The 26455-nt window shown below is 27.6% G+C and overlaps 1 protein-coding gene across 3 annotated transcripts in view; it reads right to left on the reverse strand.

Annotated features, from left to right (window-relative positions):
- Positions 1-12415: 12415 nt before the first annotated feature.
- Positions 12416-26455, reverse strand: part of LOC112602585 (LIM domain transcription factor LMO4.2-like) — a 66530-nt gene continuing 52490 nt past the window's right edge. For 2 of the 3 annotated variants that reach the window (XM_025350749.1, XM_025350747.1), the window contains 2 exons: positions 14415-14562; positions 12804-13016 (listed from right to left, as the gene is read on the reverse strand). In XM_025350749.1, the coding sequence (XP_025206534.1) occupies positions 12804-13016; positions 14415-14562 (361 nt within the window). Of the gene's footprint in view, positions 13017-14414; positions 14563-26455 lie in introns of all 3 variants that reach the window. The other variant, XM_025350748.1, reaches the window with a different exon arrangement.

Here is a 26455-nt window from a genome sequence, read left to right on the forward strand (position 1 = left end):
TAAACGTATTATTTTATTGATTCGTTATCATTAAGTATTAACAAACAAACTCACAATATAATAGTTAAATTAGTACAAAATAAATAAATTATAAGATATATATATTGTTTTCAACGCGGTTGAATAGTTTTAGGATAGTATACGGTTAACGGGAAAAGGAATAATGGTTTAAACATTTGTTGAATTTTGCACTTTCCATGTGTAGTGTAGGTAGGTATGTTGTAATGTAACAATCGTTAACTGAAACTTTATCGGGCTTTGTCCGCGGCCGGCAACTGCGGTACCAAACTAAACAAAAGCGGAATTCCAAAATAGAGAGATGACAGTATAAAATGACGGTGCGGGAAGATGGGTAGAATGGAGATAACTGTTGTGCGTGGAACTAAACAGTACAACAAGCATTGTAGAAACTTTGAATGATATCGTCAAACGCGCGTGTAAAAAATGATAATTCGACTGTTTTGGCATTGTTAAATAGTTTACACGTTTTGGATTCTAACAATTATTAGCACAATATACGGTACTAACCGATGATTTAAAACAATTGATTCTATTATACAGAAATAACGCGAGATGCGTATTTGCAGGCTTGCAGCACATTTAGTGGTATAGGTTTGCTCTAACTGGTTAATATAAAAGGTGTTTTTAAATGAACACTATGATACGTAAATTATGATTATGAAAAATGTTTCAATTATATGTTTTTCAGATAAATAAATAGAGAATTTACAATTTGTAAAATTAAAAACAATAAGTAAATGTGTCGGTTACAATCAGGAATGAATAAAACACTGAATGATTTGATGGAAGGTGTTAAGGAGACCTAGGTACTTGAACATTTAGAACATATCTAACTATTCAATAGTACTATTGATTAAAGTAATTATAATCGATGATACGTAGTATAATATTACGTTATGCTATTATAGAGTAGGAATTTATTTCGTGTTTAAACTATTGTTGAAGTTTCATAATTTTGATACAGCGAGGTATCAGTTTTAAGTAAATATACGTTTAGAGAAATTCTGAGCGGAGCAATAAATATGTATTGATTCTACAATAATGTGTGTTTTTTTTTTGTATTTGTTATTAACATGATAAGTAATAGATAAAATGTTTCAATTTTCAAAATAGGGGTTCGTTTCTATTTACATAAGAGATTTAGTTGGTATTTTGGAGGGTCAAAAGTTAAACATTTTTAGTCCTTTTTGATAATTAGAAGAAAAAAAATAGGAAAAACGAGGATTTTTCTGCAGATCCAAATTTTAATAAAATTGATTTTGTTTTTTCAGTATAACTTGAATACAAATAACTATAAATACTTAACATTTTTATTAAATGTTTATTTTATAATTTTCTAAACTTATTAGTATTTGCCCATATACAGGCATGAGAAATTTTTATTTTTTTCATAAACGTCAATTAAACATTATTTGTTGACAAGATTTTTAAAAATTTAATAAAAGATCCTATATAGGCTGTCGTTATATTTGTATAAAATATACATAGGCACGATTTTTTAAAATATGTATTGTATTTTAAAAAATAATTTTGACGATATATGTTAAAAACATTCATAAAATCTTTTCTTTTTATATCTAAGCTTTGAAAATTTAGTACAAGATTTTTCATAAGTTGTTCATACTGGAACCATAAATCAAAATAGTATATAAAAATTATTATTTTTTATTGATATTTAAATGATGAATAACGATTCTAAGATATTATCTATTTATACTATATACCTATTTTTACTCTCTTATCCTTACAATATTCACAGAAATACACATAATTATGTTACGAAAAATGATTCTAAAGCAAAGACCATCTGTCAACTTATAAAACTGAGTGTATTTTATGATACATGTAAATTCTATTACCTACTCGAATATTAATTTATTTTACTATAAATAATAAAGTAGGTTAAATACATTTTTCAAGAACATGATATTTATTTTTTTATTAATATTTAATTACTCTAATAGTATAATAAATAAATGTATATATTATTATTAACTTTTGAGTCAATACTAACTTACCGTAGAACACTATGAATAGATTCGTGGAACAATAACAGACAATAATACAAAATTAATCTGAATGTTTTGAAAATTTTATAGTGTATAAAAAGTAAAATAATATACCTAAAAGTTAGTATCTCGGGTTCTAAATTGAAATAAATATTTGAAAAAAGGTATTTATTAAATAAATATATTTATTATGTATATATCAAATAAAATATAGCAGAAATTTAGAGTATAAATACTAAAAAAAAATTAGTTTTATTTTATCGAACAGTCGTAATATAAAAGCTGTATATACGTAAAACCACCACACATAAACCGACACGGATGAATGAGCCACCAACTCGCTTAATGTGTATGTTTTCAAAGTTTGTGAAAAACGCTCGTTTGTTTTTCCGGTAAAAGTGCCAAACAACAACAGTTATTTATTATTTCGGCACTGAAGGAAAACGAAACACGTGTGTGTTTCAAACAAAAACTTCACCACAAAGCTGCTCCTAAATGATGTCTGCTTCTATATTATCATTATTTAAGTTTATATTATAATACAATTTGTAAAAATCTAAATTAATATAAGTGTGATTAAAACATAACATGCATCTATGTCTTACATGTTATGAGTGTTATTTAATTTTAATTTTGGAATTAAAACTTTGGCAGCAAATTAATACTGCAAAAGAATTTGTGAATTATTATACAAAGAGTTAAGTGTATTATAATATTTAATATTTTATTTATATAAATTACATAAATAATAAAAATAAGTCTCAATATATTTGTTTTTAGTTATTTGTTCATTATTAAAACTTATATATTAATATTAATTGTATTTAATTATATAATCATCATATACATAATTATAGAATGACATGATTTAGTGTAATAGTAATTTATTTTTCATAGTTATTTTTTTATCATTCTTAGATTCTTAAAACCAATATTAACAATGAACAAATTTTAAAAACATATAGAAGGTACTACTATACATTATTTTTGATTAAAAAACAGACGATTCAGTTATATATAGTAGAAATCCAAAGAATTTTATTTTATGTCCTACTTGTAATATATTTTATATTAATACGTTATATACTTAATAATTGATTACATATTATTACAAAATTTCCATTATATAAATATATTAAACAAACATCACATCGAACATATTTTTATAGCAATTAATATCGAGGTAGGTACCCATCGGTTACCACTTAATCATTTAACTTTTTACCCGAACTATTGTTTAAATTTTAAAATATTTCATTTGTGCAACTTAAAGTTTACTAAAAACAAAAACAAAAACAAACCGAAAACGGGACGCTTTACCCCTTCATCAGAGACGCTTGCTGTGCAGTGAATTATAAACGGTAGAACAGTTTTTCGAGATTCGTTTTTGGGTTTCCGTGCGTTTTGGATATAATTAGCTAGGACCAAGTGTTCGTGTTCTCACTCAATTTAATTTCTCAGTGTGCAGGTTAACCGACGTAGTATATATATAATTATATATAGTAAGGGCGAAGGGTGACGGTGGACTCTGTTGTAACTCTATGGCCCTCGTTATCTTATATCGTCGTGGTCAATTGTCTATAATGTTACAAATGTTTTCCAATTATTTTTTTCCCCGCATGCCGAAATTCTCCATTGCGATTTTTACCTCATCCGAGGTTCCAGCAAACAACTGTAATTTTTCAGGTCCGTGTTTCGGTTCTCTCCACGATAAAGACATTCTCAAGCATTTATTTACAGCAATTTATCTATGTCGGTTGGGTTTGAAACTGCAAATGCGCGTGTTACAGTATAATACGTCGTGGTGCAAAAGTTTGTACAATACGATTACTCTACGTAGATTAAAGTAAACGAGTAAATTAAATCTAAAAAAATCAAATGTTTTCCAACGTTCATTTATGTTACTTTATAAATTACTGTGCATTTATTAGTCGCTAATCTTTACGGAACCACGAATCCAATTGACACTAAATCTTGCACACATATTTATTGAGACTGTGAGTGTAATTATAGCTTTATTTTTTAATCTATATAGGTTGTCTACTTCAATCATGGATTAAAAAAGTTGATTTAATTTTTGTTTATATATGATTTCCATTGGTTACAAAGAAAGGAATTTTTATCATTGTATAGTATTTTTAAATGTTTTACTATTCTATTAAATACTCGAAAGATTTGGACGAAAATTTCAGAGACTGTTTTTTAAGATATTAGTAAAGTTTAGATTATAGAATTTAAACTACGTTCAAAAATAAACATAGTTTTGTATCCAATCTTTCATGGAAGGTGGATCACCTCGATTGAATTAGTTCACAACGTCAGGTAAACTAATGCCTATTTGTTCGTGAACAAAGATGTACTAAAACTAGAGATATACTTAAATAACATCGTGTTTTAAATTTTTTCATTTTTTTTTTCGAAAGAAATCGGGTTATATAGCTGTAATGTATAATTATAATTTATCTGCCATTATCTATTCACTTAACCAAAATTAATTATATTTTCCATTTTTTTTTTTTTTTTTAACTTAGTTTTGATTTATATTTACAATAATAATTACAATTTTAAAACACAATAAAAGACTAATTTCAATTCAAGTTTAAATTTCAGTTCCAAGTTAGCGGGTGAACAAATAATGTTAGTCGAATCGAGTTTAGAGAATTTAATAATTTTTCGCAAGTAGAACTCATCAGGGTTCATTTGTTAAAAATAATAATTAAGGTTATTTTTAAGATTTATCGCTTTTTTCACATTCATGATTGTAGTTATGAACATATTCACGCTGTATAGGTATTATAATTTCATAAGGATTAGGTACCTTATTGACTAAATAATTATATTTCTCATAAATTCTCGTCATTGCTTGATAATTTTTTTGTTTTATGTTTATCATAATATTATTGTGAACTTAACGAGACTATCTGTGTTGGAATCTTACACCACATAAATTTATCAACCGGCCCCCACCTTCTCCATACTTGCAGCTATGGCCTCAAGCTATAAACAATGTATACGATTTATATAATAGGATTAGGTGGTTCTCGAGACGCGCTGATACCAATAAGCAATATTTGCATTGTTACGAATTATGAGCGCGCGGGATTGGGACCGTCTTGTTTTGTTTAGCCGGTAACAAATTATCCCGGTTTTTGGATTTGTAACATGTATATATAATATATTATATTTTATATATATATATATATATATAGTATTTTACTTAACGCCGCGCGTGGAAGACGCCGATAGGGTATGGGATGCTACTGTCTGTGTAAAGGTCAACTTCGTATAAGGGGTAGGGGTCGGAATTATTATACACATACACACAAATGCATTTATATATATTTAACGCGCGATGATAGTACGGTCGTTTCAGGGCCGAGGGTGTGTGTGTGTGTGCATGTGCGTGTGTATAACTAAGGTTAGGTTAATGGTAGAAGGGATGTTTTATAAGACATTCGCGCGGTCGGTTTGCCGCGTCCGAAGGATTGTTGATATTTCATTATGTATGCACATATATACATACGTATATTATGCTGAGACGACGACGACTACGACGTCGGAGGATAGATAGAGGATATTTTCCGAAGATATACACTAGCTATAATCCTTAGGTCGTGTATATACATACCGATATAATGGCGTGCGGTACCTATACTTATATGTATATATAAACTGCCTCGAACGCGCATTGTAAGTCGTTATATACACTGCACCTGTATAGATATAGAATACCTTTATACATAATAATATATTACCACTATATACACCGCGACCGACGACTTTGAATATTAATTGGTCGGTTGATAATCCGCGGACACCACCACCACCACCGCCACGACCGCTTCCGAGCCGCCGTCGCGATCGTTTAAGACTCGCCACTTTGCATTATTTAATTGGTTCCGCACCGGCCCCACCACAGCCAGTTTGCGTGGAGGGTTGAATTTGCTTTATAACGGTTATCAGTGTAAATCGCATCGTGCAGTTTACTTATCAACTTAAATATTATACACGTTGTATACCGGATCCTGTGCAGTGTTCTATACTGAACGTATAAAGATTAATAAAGATTAATATAAATTATTCGTGTCCATAAGACGTATCCGAGTTGCGTCTGAAAAAAATTATATTTACAACTGAAAAAATAGTATTTGTGATCTCTCACGATAGATCTTAATTTTTCAATGAGGTGTCACCCAATTGTGGCTCAAAGTGACCTCTTTTCTTTTTTAAAATCCCAATTTTGCCTTATATGGGAATGGATAAGAAAAACTATTTTTATTATTTATTAAAACTAAAGAAATATGTCGGTCTCATATTTACGTATTATTATATGAATATAATACAGCAAATTTTAAAAATTATATTGATATGTGTAATAAGAACTTATAGGAGTTTGCATGTTTTCAATAATTATTTAAAACATAGCTAAATAATTTATAAATTTGTTTCTTAGAATTAGAAGTTTAAAGCAATAATTTTTATTTTATTTATTTTGCATATTTAGTTCTTATTGCCCTTTAAGAGCATATTTTGTCATATTTATATTTTAAGTGAATATTTCACATATTTTATTTAAAAAAAAAATAAAACAATAATGTCTTATACAATATACTACACAATATTTAATATTAATTCTATAGAATTAAAAAAAAATAAATAGATTAAAATAATTAAATAAATCATCTACTGTGTGTTTTTCCAATTATTTGTGTGTTGTAAAAAATAGTCGATAAGGAATACGCCGAATATGGTCAGTTGATGTCAATTCGTCTATTAGTATCGTATGTATTTTTATCGGGTGTTAATGTAGTTAGTATAATATTTTAAACTAATTACAGTTATTTTGATGTGAAAATGCTATATTAATTAATAAATAAATTTAAAATTTTTAACTTTTTAATGAAAAATAAAATATATTTAAGAGCATTATATTTCAGCATTTTTACATATACTATAATTTTTAAGGGTATAAATGCATGCATATTTTAAAGTTTTTTAGAGCATGAAGTCCGAGCTCTAGATATATTTTATAATATATGTATGTCAAAATCAGTTGCTTAAAATATAATAATTTAATTTAATAAAAAAATTTGCGATAAATTTTCCATCATTTAAATCTTATCAATTATTTTGAATTTACCAGTTATATATTTTTTTTTTTATTATTTGATAATTTTTTTATATGTACAATTTTAATTTTTATCCGATGAAAGTTATATAAATTATAAAAACAATATCACGTATTTGACTCCATATTAAACGTATATAGTCCAGTTGATATGTGTACACTTTAATTTTCTCAAGCGTTGACTCAATTAATATATTTTTTTTCTGCTATGGCATAGAGTTCAATAATGGTATGCACTAGCTCGGTAGTATTTACTAATATATATATAAATATATTTATATACATTTTTATCAATATCGAAAAGGTTGAAATATCTTAGTTGATAGTTATAAAATTTAAATTGTTCCCAATGATTTATATATTGATAAATAATCAAAACTCAAACTTAGATATACTTGCAGATAAATCGTAGACACAATTTGGTTACCATCATGTACACTTTTTTTTTAGACGTGATTTGGATCAAAACCTAAGACATAATCGATACATATTATACAATTATAGTCTTTTAAAAAATAAAAATAAAATTTTATTTTTAAGAATAACTTCTTTCCTATCTATTGACCATTATTTTATTTCAATCAATTTTTGATATTACTCTATAAATTGAGCAGCACGTAACTGGAATACATGAAAAATATTCAATACATTTATTGGTAACTTATCCGCTTTCAGACTTTATTGGACTTTATTATTTTTGCTGGGAGAGCTTTTCTAACTTTTGTGTTGCCCAATATACTTCAACAGCACAAACCTATTTAAAAAACAATCTCTCGAGTAAAAAATGTTGAGCTTGTGTAGTTGGACACCGTTAGAGTATAACGAAACTATACTTTGTATTTTAAATTAATATACTCTCTAAGATTTTCTTGACCACTTTATTTTCACTTAACAACATATAAAAAAATTGGATCAGAATGTTTTATTCGTGAAAAATTTAGCGAATATAAAGTTGTGTAGTTAAGACTTAAAAAAATTTTACTAGAAAAAATAAAGTCTAATAAAATCTTGGAGTGCTCTACTATGTCCAACTAACCAACTAAATGGGTTGGACATAGTTTATTAAATCTATGAGGATTTTGAGATTCTATTATATTTAATTTTTTTTTATTGTAAATTGCCTATAAAAAGCACAAATGTATCAGCCATATATTTGCAATGAGTATACTTGTATATCGTATATCGTAGGTTTAATCTAGTGTTTATCGAAAACTTAATTTAACTTTGATTGTATAACAGCTGAAGGTTTACGCGCATTTCAAATTAAATTAGAACACAACAATTAACTACTAAGAATTGTTTAATATATTCTAAAGGGATTATCTCGAAACAGCGTTATCTTGTAGTCGCCGTGAGAGAGTGGTGTGGAACTGGGGAACCGTTAAGACGAACGAGTAGTTGTCAAGTATGTCAGTCCCTGTGTGTGTTATCAGCTAGCCGAGGTTCGTTGAAACAATATTCGGTCTGTATTATAATATTTCCACCCAGCTGTGTTATATGCGAATGAAGAGTTGACGGTCTGGGAATAATAATTAACAAACTTAATTTCATTGTTTCCTACACACCAAACGCTAATCTTAGAATCACCGCAGCCATATTATAACCTCTATACGGTTTGAAACACTGTTTTCATATCTGAATATTTGTCGGTTCAAGTGGCAAGTTTTAAATTAAATTTATAACCCTCCTTTGGATTTACTTTCTATACTCTTGGAATAAACGTGTCTACGCTCCAGGTATGCAAATACATTTTCTACTTAAAATATTCTATACAGCGAATTTATTGATGATATAAATTAAGAATCAAAAATTTGTGCAGAGCAATAATGTAAATAAAGAGTGTTGATTATATTTTTTATCATGCATTAATAACACTTAATTAATGTTAATAAATTATTGATTATAGAATGATATATAATTTGTAAAGTTTATTTCATAACCTAATCCCAAATGGCTTGTAAAAATTGTAATAATGAAACAGTTGAGTTACAATATTTTTTTTTAGTATGAATGTTGGTTCATATACATCAATAACATAACACAATCGTTGTATCAAAAATATATTTATTTGTGGATTTTTTTTTTTTTTTATAAGTACACTTAAAATAAAAAGTTTTATATCACTATTATTTTATAATACTTATGTCCTACACAATAATAATAATAATAACAATAAAAAATCATTATATTTAATAAAAATATACATAGAGTATATATAATAAAATAATAAAAGTATTAAATAATGTTTGGCTATTTAGATGTTTATTAAACTATAGGTAAAGTTGGCGAAAACTTAATACATTTTTAAATCTAATTTGCTTTCAAAATGTAAATCGTAATATCAATATAAAGATATCAGTTAATTTATTCGATATTTTGATCAATATCGTTCTGCATCATAAAATTGTATATAAGTACCTATTGTAAATATAAATTTATAATATTATTGGTAATATACCTTGTATGGCTACATCTGCGAATTTTGATATGTCAGATAAGTTTATAATCAGACCTTGAAATTTTGTTTTATTTATTAAAACTTAAAAGAGATTATTTAAACTTATATCTAACTTACCTTATATTTTGAATGTACACTTAATTGAGTTATTTTTTTTAGTTTTCGTGTTATAGCGGTTGTAACCGCTATTGGAAATATTTTTAATATTTTAGTGGAATATGATATTAATGTTGATATAATATAATATATTATAGCTACAGCATGACATTATACACGGGTAAAGTATATGATATATTTTTTTGATTATGATCTAACTGTAGTCTTTTTTATATAATATGTCGGTTAGAAAATCTCAAAACGGACACTATAATATTCAAAACTTAACAATGTAAAATGGAAACTGTGAAAGTCGAAGCAGGGAACCCTTCAACAATAATAAATTGATAAACTCAGTGTATTGTGTAGTGACAATTAAACGCCGTCGTTGTCGATTGAAGTCCTTTTGTCCTGTCGAACAGGTGACAAGTCTGATGGCTGGGTAGGTCTCCCACTCCTCGTAATTTAATTATCCTTTCCCTGCAGCCGCCCCAAATACGCGCTTGACGTCTTAATGCGTTTATCTCAAGTTATAACCTTCCTACCTATTGTTGTACGACGCCACGATACAATATAATATATAATATATCCGATAACATTATACAAACGCTGCAATGACACAGTCAACAAATGAGTTTTGTGGCATTTCCCACTTAACAACCCACGTTAATGAGATAGTGCATACGACTTTTGTGTTTATACATATAATTATGTGTACGAATTTCAGATATTCAAAACAAGCGTTCATTTTTAAATAATAAAAATAATTTTTTAGAATATGATTTGTGTGCACAAATCTATTTTCTTCAAATTTTTCGTTTGATACACCAAGTTTTTGTTATTTATTGGCCAATAATATAATTGTACAAATAATATGGTGTTATAATCTATTATATAATAAATATTTATTAGAACTAATAAATGAATATGACATAACTCTCACGCGTTAGAGTCTGAACTTTTTTCGAATAAAATAAGGATTTTCGTTTAAAAATAATATTTCAATTAAACTATAAAAGATTAGATCCGCTATCAGGTTCGTTTTGCAAAAATCAATTACGTATAATATTATGTAACATAACGAATTGTAGAAGCTAAATATAAATAATATAATGAATAGTTTTATTAATCTATTAATCAATAGATTATATAGCGAGTATTCGATTTCGTTTGGTAGAAAACTGTGCTCATATTAGTCATATTATTTAATACAAATGTTCGAATAAAATCAAGCACTGTCGTCTTTTTTTGTTATATTATACATAGAATTATATGATATATAAAGTTTAGCACGTGAAAACACGCGCGTCTTAAACATATATAGAGTATATGCAGTATTTGCAGACACCAGTAACAAAAATAATAACATCATCTGTACAGATTTAACTGTGGTTTATTGCTCCGATGTCTTGAAAGGATCGTTAAAATCGCCTGCGTGTGTAATATCCGGAAAGCTCCGCTCTGTCGCGCCGTCAACATATTTTTTTTCGTTCACATTTCCGGTGCGAGCGGAAATTTCCGTATAGTGTTCGTGCATTTGAGAAGTTTTCATGCATTTTTGAACGAGTTCGATTTAGCTTGTATTCTCGTAGACAAACAGAGAAAAATATGTACAAGGGGAGGCATTTGAAGCGACGGGACACGTATAAGCGCAGTACATCACTGGGGTTGCTTCTCGGAAGTCACGTAACAATGGGCGGGCGCGATAAAGCAGACTATAGTATATGGAACGCTGATAAAAAATAATGTACGGTCGGTTTATCATTTTTACGAGGCCGCAAAAACTTCGATGTTAAACTTATCGTTTTTGTGAACGGTAAATAGCCTCAAACTCACGTAACAAATCAGCTAAGAAGATGGTAATTTTGAATTATGCGCTCGCCGTGAGCCAGCCTATATATATATATATATATATATGATAGGCACATCCTGCTAAACTTCTTAAACAACCAATGAATAAATTAAGTATATGTTTAACATATCCATGTACGACACAAAATTAAAATTTCAGATGCCGTATATTAAGTTAAGAAAAACAGAGCTTTTGTTTATAAACTGTAAATTTAGAGATTACGATGTATTGCTGAAAGTGTTTTTGGAGAGTATATAATCTTGCTATATGCTTTTTAAACTTGCTTTACACATTGTTAAAGTAACAAGATAAACGCATAGAATATTCGCTATTATTGCTTCTTTAAAAACAGCGAGGTTCAAATCAATTGTTTAAGTCAGTAAAAATAGATTTTGTTCTACTTAAAATAGAGGAGTAAGTACAGGGTAATCAAATATGAAATAAATAAACTAAATGTCTTTACGGTAAACACATATAATGGTACCAACGAAATAATTTTATATTTGTTTTTAATCCCGCACATTATTATTATAATACACATGTACATATTATATTATATACGAGTAGGTACCTACTACCTACTACCAGTGTTTTGTCTTACGGTTAAGTATAATAAAATTGAAAACACAAAGGTAACTTAGAACATAATTAAAAACAACGAGAGATCCTTTATATAAGGGTTAAATTAATATTACATACATACTTACAAGTACTATTAACACTAAACTAGTATAGTACTATATTATATTATATAATTTATAGTTTGGTAAAGGTTATTTTGTTTTCATATATTTAAATATTTAGACAAAAGGAATAATTTACTAATGTCAAAATGTTTAACATATTATTTTCATATAAATATTAAAGACAGTAAATAGACACTATTTAATTGGTGTAATTTAAGCAACAAAATAATAATAATAATAATAATAAAAACATTAAAGGGTAATTAGGTTAACACCTTTTTTTTTCTAATTGCACGAACTTAAAGTTAATTTTTTCACTTAAGTTTGTGAACAAATTTGAAACAAAATCATAGTTTTATTCTACGAATAATCTCTTATCGCCGTAATTATCCAAACAGACAAAATCTGTCTGTAACGATTTTTATTCGTTAAAAATCTAATAATACTATACTTAATTAAATCAAAATACTCGAAGGAAATTAATAACGAAATAGTTCTAAAATTAAATTTTAAAAGAGAACGTCTTTTTGAGAAATAACACATTTTTATGTTATCATTTAACGTCGTATAATTGAAGCTGAGACTGATCGCCGTTCGTAGTGGCACCTGATCCACCGTACTGATGTCCATTAGTGGTGGGTGCTCCGTGATGGTGCCCATGATGATGATGTCCGTGGTGGTGTGAATCAGTTGGTGTGGCTCTACGATCTCCAGTCCCGTTGCTTCCTGCAGTCAACGGAAGATCTGCCCTACCCCCTCCACCAACCTACAACACAACGACCGTAAGGGAATAATTATACATTTTATCAAAAATAAAATAAAACAGAAAACATAACAAATTTGATTGATCAAGTTTACAAGTTCACAACATACTAAGAAACTACTAATAAAAATTATATACTATAAAAAACAAAACAAAACTGGATAAAATGTTTATTGTGTTTAACTAATAAATATATTAACCATTGTTGTCTAGCTCTTAAGACTTAATTGAATAAATTTATTTTCACTGTACTCATTATAAATGATTAAAATGCGTAGGAATGACTGCACATTTTAGTTAATGGTTAGTATAAAATAATACTAGAAAAACAAATCGTTTTGATAATATTGTTTATTATTCTTTTAAATTAATCCCCAATATCTTAACAATAATATATATGAAGTAAATATTACAAGAGTTTACCAATTGCGCTTAAAATTATTATTTTATGTATCAATTGCGCTCAAAACATTTTAAAATACTTAATGAAAACTTATTAGTTAGTTATAACTAAGTAATAAATTAATACACACATCGATTATAGTTAGATTTTAAAAGCACCGTTTCACTTTCATCAGATAATACATTTTAAGGACATGATTTAACTATACATCTCGACTTAATTCCATTTTTTTATTTAGTACATTTTCGAAACTTAAAATCATCGAAAAGTAGCAACGGTTTACCTTTTTCACTAAGAGCTTGCTTACTTAAAACAATCCATATTGTAATGTAAAACAACTCAAATTAATCTTAAACAAAAAGATATAAGTAACAGTTATATCATTAATATGTTATCCTATATAGTAGAGTGTATATTGTGCAATGAAACAATTAGGCTTATAAATATTCAACAATTATGAAAAATTATTAAATTTATTTTCGTCGCAAATTTATACTTGTACGATCAAATTAGCGTAGTAAAATTAAATTTTGTAAAATTATTCTCGATACTGTTATAAATTATATTATAACTAGTCACTTATGCAGTATAATCAATTAATCATTAAATAAGTTTTTAATTTTTAAGCATTTTAATGTGTTGACTGTTTATGTTGAAGTCGATAGAATTAGATTGAACAATAATATTTTTGTATTTGAAGATAGGAAAATTTAAATACAAGCACAATTGGTACACTGATCCTAAAATATAAGGAGCGCAATTGGTACACTAACCCTAAACAAAAATGTTGATTTAGGTACAATTGGTCCATGCCCAATATTACTATTATACGAATTTTAGTGGAGTTAGTATGTTAGTTTTTAAATTAGGTAATTTATATGATGTATAAAAGTTTTTAGATTTGTATTATAATTATTTCTAGTTATTAGAAAATAATTTCATTTTGTTTGAGTACAATTATTTGCTTTCTTAAATCTAATATATATGTAGGTACATACCGCGGGTGGTATGTGTGTAGCGTGACGTTTCAACTGAGCCAAAGTAGCTGGGTTATAAGCCATGTTTGCAAACACCATCCTCTCTTCGAAATCATATTCACATAATATTTTGTTTTCACACAAGTAAAAGCGATCTCCGACACAAAATCTGAAAATCAACATTAAATACAATATTAAACAATCGTCAACTATTTCACAAATAAATCGCGTGGCGCGTAATTGCACATGATTTGATTAAATCATGAAATATATTAATTATAAAATGTTGATAGTAAACATAAAAACCAGAAGAGATAATTTTGAAATTTAATATGTGTGTACATTAATAATCCGTTTATTTAAGGTACACTTACACACAATACATTAATTAATAAAGCTATATGGGGTTTGAAATAAATTTAAATTTGATTGAACCAAAAGGATTATCGTAATAATGTAAATTAAGGGTTCTGATTTTGATTAGTACCGTATTGAATTACTATTAATATTTTAGAACATTAGAACACAGTATCTAAACGTATATTATGTAAAAATACTTATATGTATATTATATGTATACAGTAGTTTATGGATGTTTTCATCGTTTTATTTAAGTTAATTTAATTCAAATAATATTATTATAACACTTAAAATAATTGACAAAAAAAAAAAAAAAAAAAAAAAAAAAAAAAAAATATGACAATAAATTATTTCAATCTGCAGGGACAATTCAAACTCTAATAATAAAGTTTTGTTTTTAAATTAATGTGTTACAAGTAAATAAAATCGAGTTCAGCAGAAATCTTAAATGTAGGGAGTATACTACGAGAGAAATAACATTTTTTTAATAAATCATATTTGGGGAGTTCGTCTTCTAACGTCCTTCATATACATCATTACTAAGGGTGTACGTTTCCGGCGGATTGTTTATTTGAAGTTATTTGTTTTACTATAGCTTTTGAAAATCTTTAAATCAAGTTTATGAGAAAACAGTTTATGAGTGTAGCTCGATTAGATTTATAAGTCATTTAAAGGTCGTGCCCAGGGCAGTTATGTCATGGTTCGAAGGCGCCCTGGATTATGTCTTTATTGTGTCGATAAATTAAAGAAACTTTGGCTCCCACTTTTTGCTACTTAATAGCATTGTTTTCGATGGAAAAAAAAAACTCGAGATTAATAACTGATTTATAAAAGTTTTAAAAGATTATTATTATATTAACGTTCAGACATTTATCTCATGCCCTTTTTACTGAATTAGCAATCATACTATTTTCTTTTACATAAACCTTGTATACTGAGACAGTGATATGTAAATGAAAGTTTCAATATCGGAAATCATAATAAATTCTTAACGCCTTGAAGAAAACGGCTTAAAAGAAATATAATAAATGGCTAATAAGGGCTATAAAATTTATTTTACAGTATTTATGTGTTGCGATTACTTTGAATACTGATGATACTTGAGTATTCTAAAAAAAATATTGTAAAAAAGTGATATAACTCAATATTGAAAAACAAATTATCATTATATTAAAAAGCTAAGAATTAAGAAAAGTAAATTACTACGTATTATTTAATTATTATATTTTACGGCATTTGAATTATTTTCAATTTAAATTTGAACTTAGTATATATGCATTTTCGAAAATAAACTAATCCAACTGCGATGAGCAGAATCTTTCAGCAAATCTTAAAAATAGCTCTGACCGTTATTTATGATATACAAGCTCTGAAAGTCTCTACTAGCGAACAATTATTAAAACCTGTATGCTCGACTCAACTCGACTCATACTATCTGCCTGCTGTACTCTTCTGCCATCTTCCCACCACTCCCAGTATTCGGCGTTTAGGACACGTGTGTGTCTCTCGTAAAAGCGAGTTATCCCTCTCATCGCGCCTTATCGTTTGACTTCTCTCACACGGAAATCCTTTCACGCGGGTGGCGACGATTTAAAAACAAAAACCTCTCTTCCAGTTTCTCGGCTTGATGCGCGTTTGCACCCGTCGAATAATTAATCAGTATATTATATATACATAATATATACGCGCATTTTCACGTTCTCCCGCCCCTGTATATAATATTATATATACGTATATGTGCCATATTATACCCCCTCCATCCACCACTGCATAAAATCAAGTTTTGTTCGCATTTAAAGTTGCATGAATAACTTTTAACACATTCGTACCCCGCTCCACCGACACCGCTCACAAATCGTCGCTCTTTCCCTATATTATATTTAACGGAACTGCTCCTGCTGCTTCTACTGCTATAGCTGTTACGTCTACGGCACTTTATGGTGAATAATCATTAGGTAACAACAGATGACGTTTTGACTAAACGGAGAATACATTATCCAGAGATGCATGTTTTAACGAATTCTCAGTATATATGCTTAAAAACGGTAAATCTTTGTAGCATAAAATATATCATTCTGCGCTCGATTTCGTTTTATTATTTGGCACCAGCGATCCCGTCAAAATAAATTAGTCCCACACTAGTCGGTATTAATTATATAATGTTATGATAATACATATCGACTAAGAAATTATCATGACATGTACCTGTACATAATATAATAAATCTTTTACTACGACGTATGAGTTCACGTGGATAAAAATGTTTTCAAGAAGTGATTAAAACTAAGTGTCGTTGTATATAATATATTATTATTGCATTAAAATCTGATTAAACTACTATATCATTATTAAATAATATTGAATATTATTCGTGTAGAATTTCGAAGTAGGTTAAAGCGTTTTATTTTAATATTTGGTTAGCAAAAATATTTCGTATCGTAAACTATTTTTTGTGTACCTATGAATTATTGAATACTTAATTTTATATTATTAGACTACTCCGTACCTGTATTCTCTTTAGGTATCAATTATATTTTGAAATGACTATTTAACCAAATTAAAAGATAATAATTTATATGTTTAAAAAATTCTTTCCAACGATGCATATTCATGAAGGATAAATTATGTAGACGAGAAGTAACCGATTAGACTATAATATAACATGCAAGACATATTAATAGGGTGCCATAACTGAAAAACGTAATGCAAATAATTTGTTTGTTTCATTCATAGAATTTCTATTTATTACTTTCAATAGTTTTTACATATCTTATAGTGAATTTTTAATTGTACTTTTAAAGTATTGTAACAAGGTTTGCTTAAATATAATTAAAATTATAATGGTTTGATCGTGTGAAGGACCACCGATGTACCGACGTTCTTTAATTAACTCTTCTCGGATGTTTATTAATGCTAGTTTTATTCACATATTTCTGCGGTATACAGAAAATACTGCCTATACTCGTATATACACACACAATATATCGTAAAAAAGTTATTATTTTAAATTAGTATATTCCCTTGTGTCAGAGTCAGATTGAGTAAAGTTGCCTCGAAGGGTTTGAGTGAAAACAAAATTATTTCATGTTAGTGTTTAAACTTAAAGTGTGTCTTTAGTTTTTAATAAATTATGAATTATGGCTCAGAAGTACTTATGCATATTTAAGACTATTTATTTTAGGTTACTCAATGACTTTGTATATTTATATGGTTATACTTACTTAAATGATTTTTTCAGTAACTAAATTTAGAAAATGATTAGTTTTAAGTTAATTTTGGTAAATTTTATATTATATTAACTTAGTAATTTTACACAAATATTTGTATAATATAAGTTTTATCTTTTTTTTTTTTTAATTATTCATATAACAGTTATTTTTCAATAATATGAATTTTATAATTTATCTGTAATATTGTTTTCATTTAAAATTTTGAATAATGAACTTACAAAAAAATAATTGCACACAAATAAGTCAATACTTGAAAGTAATTTTATTATTTTTATTAACGATAGTTTAAAAATATTTACTTGATAATACATTAAATAATAGTTAAAAATCTAATATTTCTAATAATACCATGAATGAGAATTTAAATATTTAGACCAGCTTTAATCAAATAAAATCTTAGTCCAGTCAGGCTAAGGTCTTATTTTGAAGAGTTTGGTCTTTGTAGCTCTTTTCAAAATATACTGTATAACATAATATGTTATTTAATATAATGATAGTATTTATTTGATGCCAAAACTATCGGGAACTGGTATTATAGGATATCTTGAAATCAATAAAAATAGCTTAATTTTTTTTTTTTTTTTTTTAGATTTCGATTTAGATTATTTAATACATTTAGTGTCAGTACTATTGAAATTCATGGAGAATAAAAGATTCAATGACAAAAATAATTACGTACATAAAAAAAGATTTTTGATTAGCTATTATTTTTTATGTGATACGAAAAAAAATATTTATATATAATATTAATCCACCACATGAAGTGTTGGTGTTTTGTGGTTCATCAGCGTATACTATATAGGCGTGTACATGGAAAGATTTCAACCCCTGCAACAGTGATAAAATGAAACGACGAACATCATAGAGGAGGGAAAATAAAAAAGAGAAATGTTATCAGTTAAAGACTTTTTTTTCGAATTCTTTTTATGAGTCTCTCACGTTTTCCGTCTTCTCCATCATGCACAAGAATTATTACCCTTATCTAAACACGCTGTTGTCATTAGTGTGGGTGCAATTTCCGAATTTCATCTCGGTCGTGTTGTTTTTTTCGATTCTTTTAAATCGAAAGCAATTCTTACAAACTCCGCCTTTTTAGTGTAGTAAAAAATACATGGAAAACAATCACTCACACATAAAAAATAATATATATTGTCAATTGTAAATATATTTAATATGGGACTTCAAACTTCGAATTGAATATCATTATGTTAAACATATTTGCAATAATAAATAGCATTTTAAATAGTTTATTTTTAATTTAATTCACTAAATTTGTTTTGTGTGTCATTTAAAATAACTAGAATATTTTATATTGAAAAATGTCGTATTTAAATATTTGTTACTCATCGATTTGTTCAATATTTTATTAGATTTTTATACACTTATTGTACAGAAAGTGTACAAGTTGGGAAAAAGTGATTAAGTACTATGATGCTGCAGTAGCTATATTTATCGGTACTGTTGTAGTAATTGTAAAGTCATAAAACGTTTTATAGATGTTTGAAGAGATCAACGTCGTCAGCGTACGCGTTAAAGTGTCGTCAAGCGGGTAAAATGAAGAAAAACCAAAATTCAGGGAGGGGTAGCTGGTATATATATATATACAAATGGTGTTAGCCACGTAAAGACGCTTATCGAGAGTTCGGTAATCGCTTTACACAGATTTTTCGTCTTCACCTGTGCTTGTTGCCGTCGTTCGGATTATATGTGCGTCTCTATGGTTTATCAGGCCCAGTGGGTACAGCGGGCGATAAGCCAAGTAGACATCGAATTAAGAAAACGACACGTGATAAAGTACACAGATTTGGAAGAGACGACGACGAATTAGAACCTTTATTATGCTGCCGGAGTTTGTAATTTAAGTCTTTAATCCTTCGCGTATGTATATATATATATATACGTATATTTATAGGAAGAACGTTCCGGGGAGGAAGGAAGGGAGAGCGACTACGCTGTAGTATAAGACCCTTCCGGATTATGACGGCAGTTTTGTAGCCGAATTCGCCCACTCTCCGCCATGATCATATACCTTGTACGCTGCAATAAGTCTCGCGCGCGTTTATTTTAAGTTTCTCTGATAAAAACTGTTTAGCTTGTTCTTCTCTTTGTCCTGGAATTCGTTCTATGACACGCATAATATTAATTAAAATTTCATATTTTATAAAATAAAAATATACAATCTAATTTCTAGTTTAAAATAATTTATTTAATTATTTTTAAACTAAATTAATAATTATAAAAATTTTCAAGAAAAGAAACTATATTATAAATTAACTTTATTAAAGTTATACTTTTTAGTTAAATTGCTTAATATAAAAATTTGTTACTATTGTATTAAGTATTTTAGATTAGATAATGTTTATCTAAATTTTCAGTAAATTAATCATTTTAAGATTGCAATATAAATTTAAATAGAAACAAGACCAACATTTTTTAAGACACATTAACAAGTAATTTTTAATACATTTTTAATTAAATGACATAATATGTAATAAAGAGATTATAATTTATAAAGTAATACCATTAAAAATGTCGATTTATATTTTTGCACATTCAAAATCATGAAAAACAAAACAATAAAATTAAAAGTTACTAAAATTTTACAAAATGTATCATAATAAAATACTTTGTGAGACCTTACTATTTTTGGTATTTTTTTAGTAGATATTTTGATGTTTCGTTAAGTATCTATTTACAATAACTTAAAACCAGTTAACAAATATAACAAATTTTTATTTCCAAAATCATAAATTTATTGCAATTTATAAGATATTTTTAATAATTAAAATAATTTAAGTTTCTTCAATTGAAAATTGCAACTAATTGGAATTTTAATTATGAGTTTATAAATTGTTTAATTTTTACAAAAACAGTCGATATTTAAAAATAGTATTTATTTAAATATTAGGTACACACCTATACGTAAATATTTTAGTGTTTTTTCATAATTTATAGAAATTTATTAATCAAAGTTATTTCATTATAACTTATAAGTATAGCTTTTGTTATTTATTTATTAAATTTACAGGGTGACTTAAAAATATATATACATATATATTAAGTTTTTTATTTAAAATTATAATAGTAGTATGAAATTATAGTAATTTTTAATATTGCAGAATTGTGCTGTTCGTCCATTTGAATATCTTTTTATTTTTTATTTTTATTTGACTTATACAATCAATACAATATTTAGTATAATAAGCATAATAAATGGTTAGAAAGAAAACAGAATATAACAGAGGGACTTGAGTGGAGAAGTCGCCCACTAGCGACACTCCGGGAATATCTTAATGTTAAAATAAACGTTATTTTTGATGAACGTAAATGCGACGGCTGTTAAATATGGTAAGAAATGAGCATATCTCGTGTACATAGTGCTGACCGAAACAGATTTAATTCACTACTTTTCAGAAATGAGGCGCCCATGCAGCCGTAGGGATTTCCCCTTTTATGTGTTGTAGTGATTGTATACATATTATATCGTCCCTCTTTTGTCGCCCATTCGTAAATAAGCTGTAAGTATAGATAGAATTATATTATTCGTTTTACTGAAATTTATAAATATATGCATAAAGCTGATTTATATCGGTAATATATTCATGTTATTTATAAGTTTCTTTTATCGTCACAGAATATGGATTTTACGAAAAATCTTTATTGACTTTTGGCACTCAGCTGCATTAAAATCGACCGAACAAAGTTTTTAAAGTTCTCCGTATTTGTCTAATAATTAGTTAATTTTTTTATCATTCATAATTGAATAAAAGTTAATTTAGTGAATCATAGTCTTATACACGGTGGTGGGTGTTTGGATTATTTGGATTATTTGAAAACCACGTTCGACGATAAATGCTCTCTGTTAGATATTGACGGAATTCCTATGTATCCATTGTAGGTAAGAAAATGAAATTAGAAGAGTTTAAATTAGACTTTTTTATTACTTTTTTTTATCTAATCGGTATTCTGGCGGAGCAAAAAATCGACCAGTATTAGGCATATGTTTAGGTAAAAGTATATAATTTTTATCAGTCGAAGAATATGCATACGTAAAATCTTGTTTGTTGATATTTTTTGTGCGCAGTACACAATTTTTTACCAGTAAATAAATAACTTGTTTGCGTGCAATAACAATAATTGTGAAAACCCGTTAATACCCAATTTCTACTAGAAAAGTTACAACTCGTTTGCGTACATTTATTAAAATTTAAAACTTATTCTTAATTTAATTTAGACCAATATTGTAACTTTTATTACTTAATGCATGATAATAATACGATTTGTATTTTATACACGTTTAGATAATATACATATGTAGTATGTACTAATTGAATTGAGTATAATCAAGTTACAATTTTTGTCATCAATAGTTCGACTTCATTTTGAGTTATTTTAGATTTCTACATGCTTATTTTAGTTGAACGTGTGATGTTAGCGATACGTCATGACTTCATAAATAACCAATGTTCTTAGCTCTTTGTAAGATATTTTGAATTTTGGTAGATTTTTGCAATGATTTATATAAGTAAACAAGTTCTACATTTGTGTTATTTAAATGCAAGTATTAAAAATTCACGTACGCAATCGAGTTGAACATTTGTACGTAAACAAGTAGCAAAAAAAGAGTAAATTAATGTACGCAAACAGGTATCGCTCATATTGTAAATATTCAATCACACTTGACTTCAGCAAACAATTTAGGATCAATAACAAGAGTTTAAAAATGTAATTTATAATTCCACGTTTTAATAATGTTAATCGTTTAAATAAATGAGCTCGGAGTTTTGATTTCGTTATCTATAAATAATACCTTTTTTATTTGTATCAAACTCATTTATGTTTTTATTATTTTTGTAACGTTTCATAAAATATTGTGTATGTACATGTACATTATTATTAAACGCCGGTATACAACAAAAATAAAGCGGTATAATATAATAAAATCTATAAAATATTATTATATTATTATTTTTACTATTATTACCATAAGAGAGCATTGCCACACGCGTTACGATTTTTTGATTAAATAGGTAATTAATTCTGTGAATAATTACGTAGACATTTTATTAAATTATTTTGTTTGTAAAATTGTTTTAGTCTAATGAATGTTATTATTTCCATTCATGCGTTTTTTTGTTGCACTAATGATTTAATAATCTATACCTACTTTTGTTTATTGTGAGTTATTATTTATTTATTAATTTTTTTTTTTAATTACTAGTCGACATACGTAATTTGTTTTTAATTGAACCTGTCTGTACGTATAGAGGCTAAAATATCTAAATATTCATACTGCACAGTGAGTCATAAATTCCACCGTAATACAAATATTGTTGTTATTAAAAATACAAAATTGTTATCATTCAATTTTAGTATCCTTGATATCGGAAAAACTATCATTTATGATTAAAATGAAAAATATTATTTAATTTAAAAATACTATAGATAAAATAGTTTTAATATATTGCTACAACATTTTTTTTTAAGATAAAATCAAAACTTTATATAGGTGTCAAATTAATTATACCTAGTAAAATAGATTACACACACCAAATTTCATATTAATTTATTTCACACTTTTCAATTATTTACTCCATACTCAACATTATTGTGTTGTATTCTCTTATTAATCTTCACAACGTTAGTTTCATTTAATTTGGACACGTGAGTTTTTGTGGATCCAATAACGTGAAATGTTGGCAGAAAATTTTTAGTTTATTTTTATATTTTATGATGTAATATTACGTTTGCGGTGTGATTGACGGAAATTTGGTTGGCGTGTGGTAGTAGGTTTATAGGTCCTGTTTTCTATATTAGTATTAATTTGCGTATACAGTGGGAGAGGAGCTAATGAATTGAAGTTTCCCTCTCATTGCTTGTTTTATTATTATTTTATTTTTATTCCACGTACGTCACTGATTGTTATAATATTGGTCTTCCCAAGAAGCGGGTTTTATATTTAAGATAAAAAACAGAAAACAGCAAAGTCATGCGGAAAACGAATTGTGTAACGAACGCTAAGTATTTATAAAACATTTGTCAGTGTATTTTTGAGGGTGATGTAAGGGGTGGGTTATTATTTATTTATTTTTTTTTTTTGTCATACAAACATACATGAACATGTAGCGAAAAAAATAATAAAATGAGAAATCTTCTCGGTCGTGTTATTATGCGAGTGGCGGAAAAGGTTATGTATTTTTTTTTATCGTTTCGTTGCATGGAAAACGGTAACATTGCGTTTGCCCGATTTGACAATCGTTTCATATTAGTGGTGCGGGGAAATACCGTAAAATTAGCTCTCGCGAGTTGCCAGTGACAATTCAATTACGTATAAACCATCCACCCGGCTACCGTTGCCGCCCCTCGATTATCACTCTTGTCGGTCGGTGGGCTCGTTTTTTCCACCTGTCTGAACCGATTATCGCACACACAACGCACACGCGACGAGCGCGCTCGCCGACGACGACGTTCACACAAGCCCCAGCGAGGGTCCTTTTCGTGTCTGACCCCGGACGGATGGACGCGTGCGGGACACCACACCGCATCCGCCTGGCAGTTTACGTTATCCGACCGCAACATCTCTACGGTCGTCGCCACAGCCTCCGTAAATATTCTATTAACGGCATTCACACGACTTGCAAACACGCGACACTCTAAATTTAATAGGCGTAGTATAAAATATGTGTCTCACTGCGTTGTTTGTCAGTCGTTAATAGTTTTTTTTCTTGTGTTTAGATAAAGTAAAAGATACTTCACCCGAGGTATAAAAAAACAACAATAATTGTTCTTTTCGCTTGTAGCATATGTATGTTTTTTCAGGTTAGAAAAATTGAATAGTTTTCCTTTTCATAACAGTAAAGAACTTTGAAAATTCAGTAAAATTTAAAATCATTCACTGCATAATGTACGTATTTGATTAAATAACGAATAAGAAAGAATTTACTGTGTTGGAATTTCTCGTACTAATGAAGGAATCTATTTTTATTTTGAAAGTTCACACTACGAATTTACTATAGATTGGTCAATATTATGATGGTTGGTGCATATAATACTAAACAAATTATTTAATAAGTAAAGTAGTTATAAATAATGAAAAGAAAAAAAAGGTTTGTATCTTCTAGATAAAGCTTTTTTTGTAAATTACATGTACATATTTATTTTGTTTAAAATGTAAATTAATATATTAATATTTTTTGTAGAAAAAATCCATTAGATTTCTACTGAATGACTCATAATGATAATAATAATAATGACATTATCATGACATAAAAATAAAAGGGAGGGTTGAAGATGGTAAAATGATGACTATGTGTGCTTAAGTGCAGGGGAAGAAAAAGATAAGTTCTTGATTAATGACACCATCATGAAACTTGAATTTTTTTCAGTTCAAAAAACCACCGTTATTCACATTAATTAATAGTATTTAAAAATATTTTTATAACAAAAGAAGATTTTGTAAACAGTTTTCTTTAAATAACATTAGTAGGGTATTTTTAAACCATCCATAATATTAAAATTTAATGATTGAGAATGATGATATTTTACATTTTTGCATACAATTAAATCCACCATCATAGTATTTTAGTATATACTTCTATAAAATATTTTTAAGCAGGCTTTTTATAAAACAAATTTTAAACATTGTCAAAAAGATATCGTACTTAAGCATAAATTATTAATTAATACAAATTATTGATTAATATCTTCTTAATAATAATAATATCAAGATTGTATTTAAATTATTTTATTATAATTTATTACTTATAAGCATGACAAATAAACATCTTTGAGCCAAAAATAAAATGATTTGTTGGTACAACTTATAGTATGAATAATATACACAACATTCCTAGATATTTTAATAACATTAGTATTTAGTAAAAATATTAACATTTTTATTTGTTTGAATGCCAAATAATTAACGCATAATGTTCTTTTCATGATAATTTAGAGCACAGACTATGGAAGGAAAAAACACTTAACTTCTACGACTAATAGAACTCAATATATCGATTCAATGACGATGATGTGAAATTATATTGAAACTAACATTAAATCGTTCTCGGGAATTTAAAATTTGTTAACAATCGTACACCTTAATCCCACCCAGCGACGGCTACACTGAAACTACAGAATGGACGATTGACAAATAGTGTTTGTATTGTTGATATTAAACGGGTAAACTAATAGCCCAGGGGAAATATCATTCGATTTTTATATCAAGTTTTAATATAGTATATTGTACCCAGTACGGTGTTCGTCCGCGTATAGTCCCCTTATTGATATAGCTAAAGCGATAAAAAGTTAGGTAGTTATAGGAGTTTCTAATTTCCGTTATGACGTTTTGTTCAGAGTAGGTATTATTTATGATAACAGCCAGAATAAAGTTTTATTTTAGTTAAAATATTAGATAATTCCTATTATTTTATTACACGGTCGATATTAAGTCAACTACTCAATGAGTTTAAAAGT

The sequence above is a fragment of the Melanaphis sacchari genome, unplaced genomic scaffold (genome assembly GCF_002803265.2).
Source record: "Melanaphis sacchari strain LSU unplaced genomic scaffold, SCAv2.0 Contig8_pilon_pilon, whole genome shotgun sequence".
Taxonomy (NCBI): domain Eukaryota; kingdom Metazoa; phylum Arthropoda; class Insecta; order Hemiptera; family Aphididae; genus Melanaphis; species Melanaphis sacchari.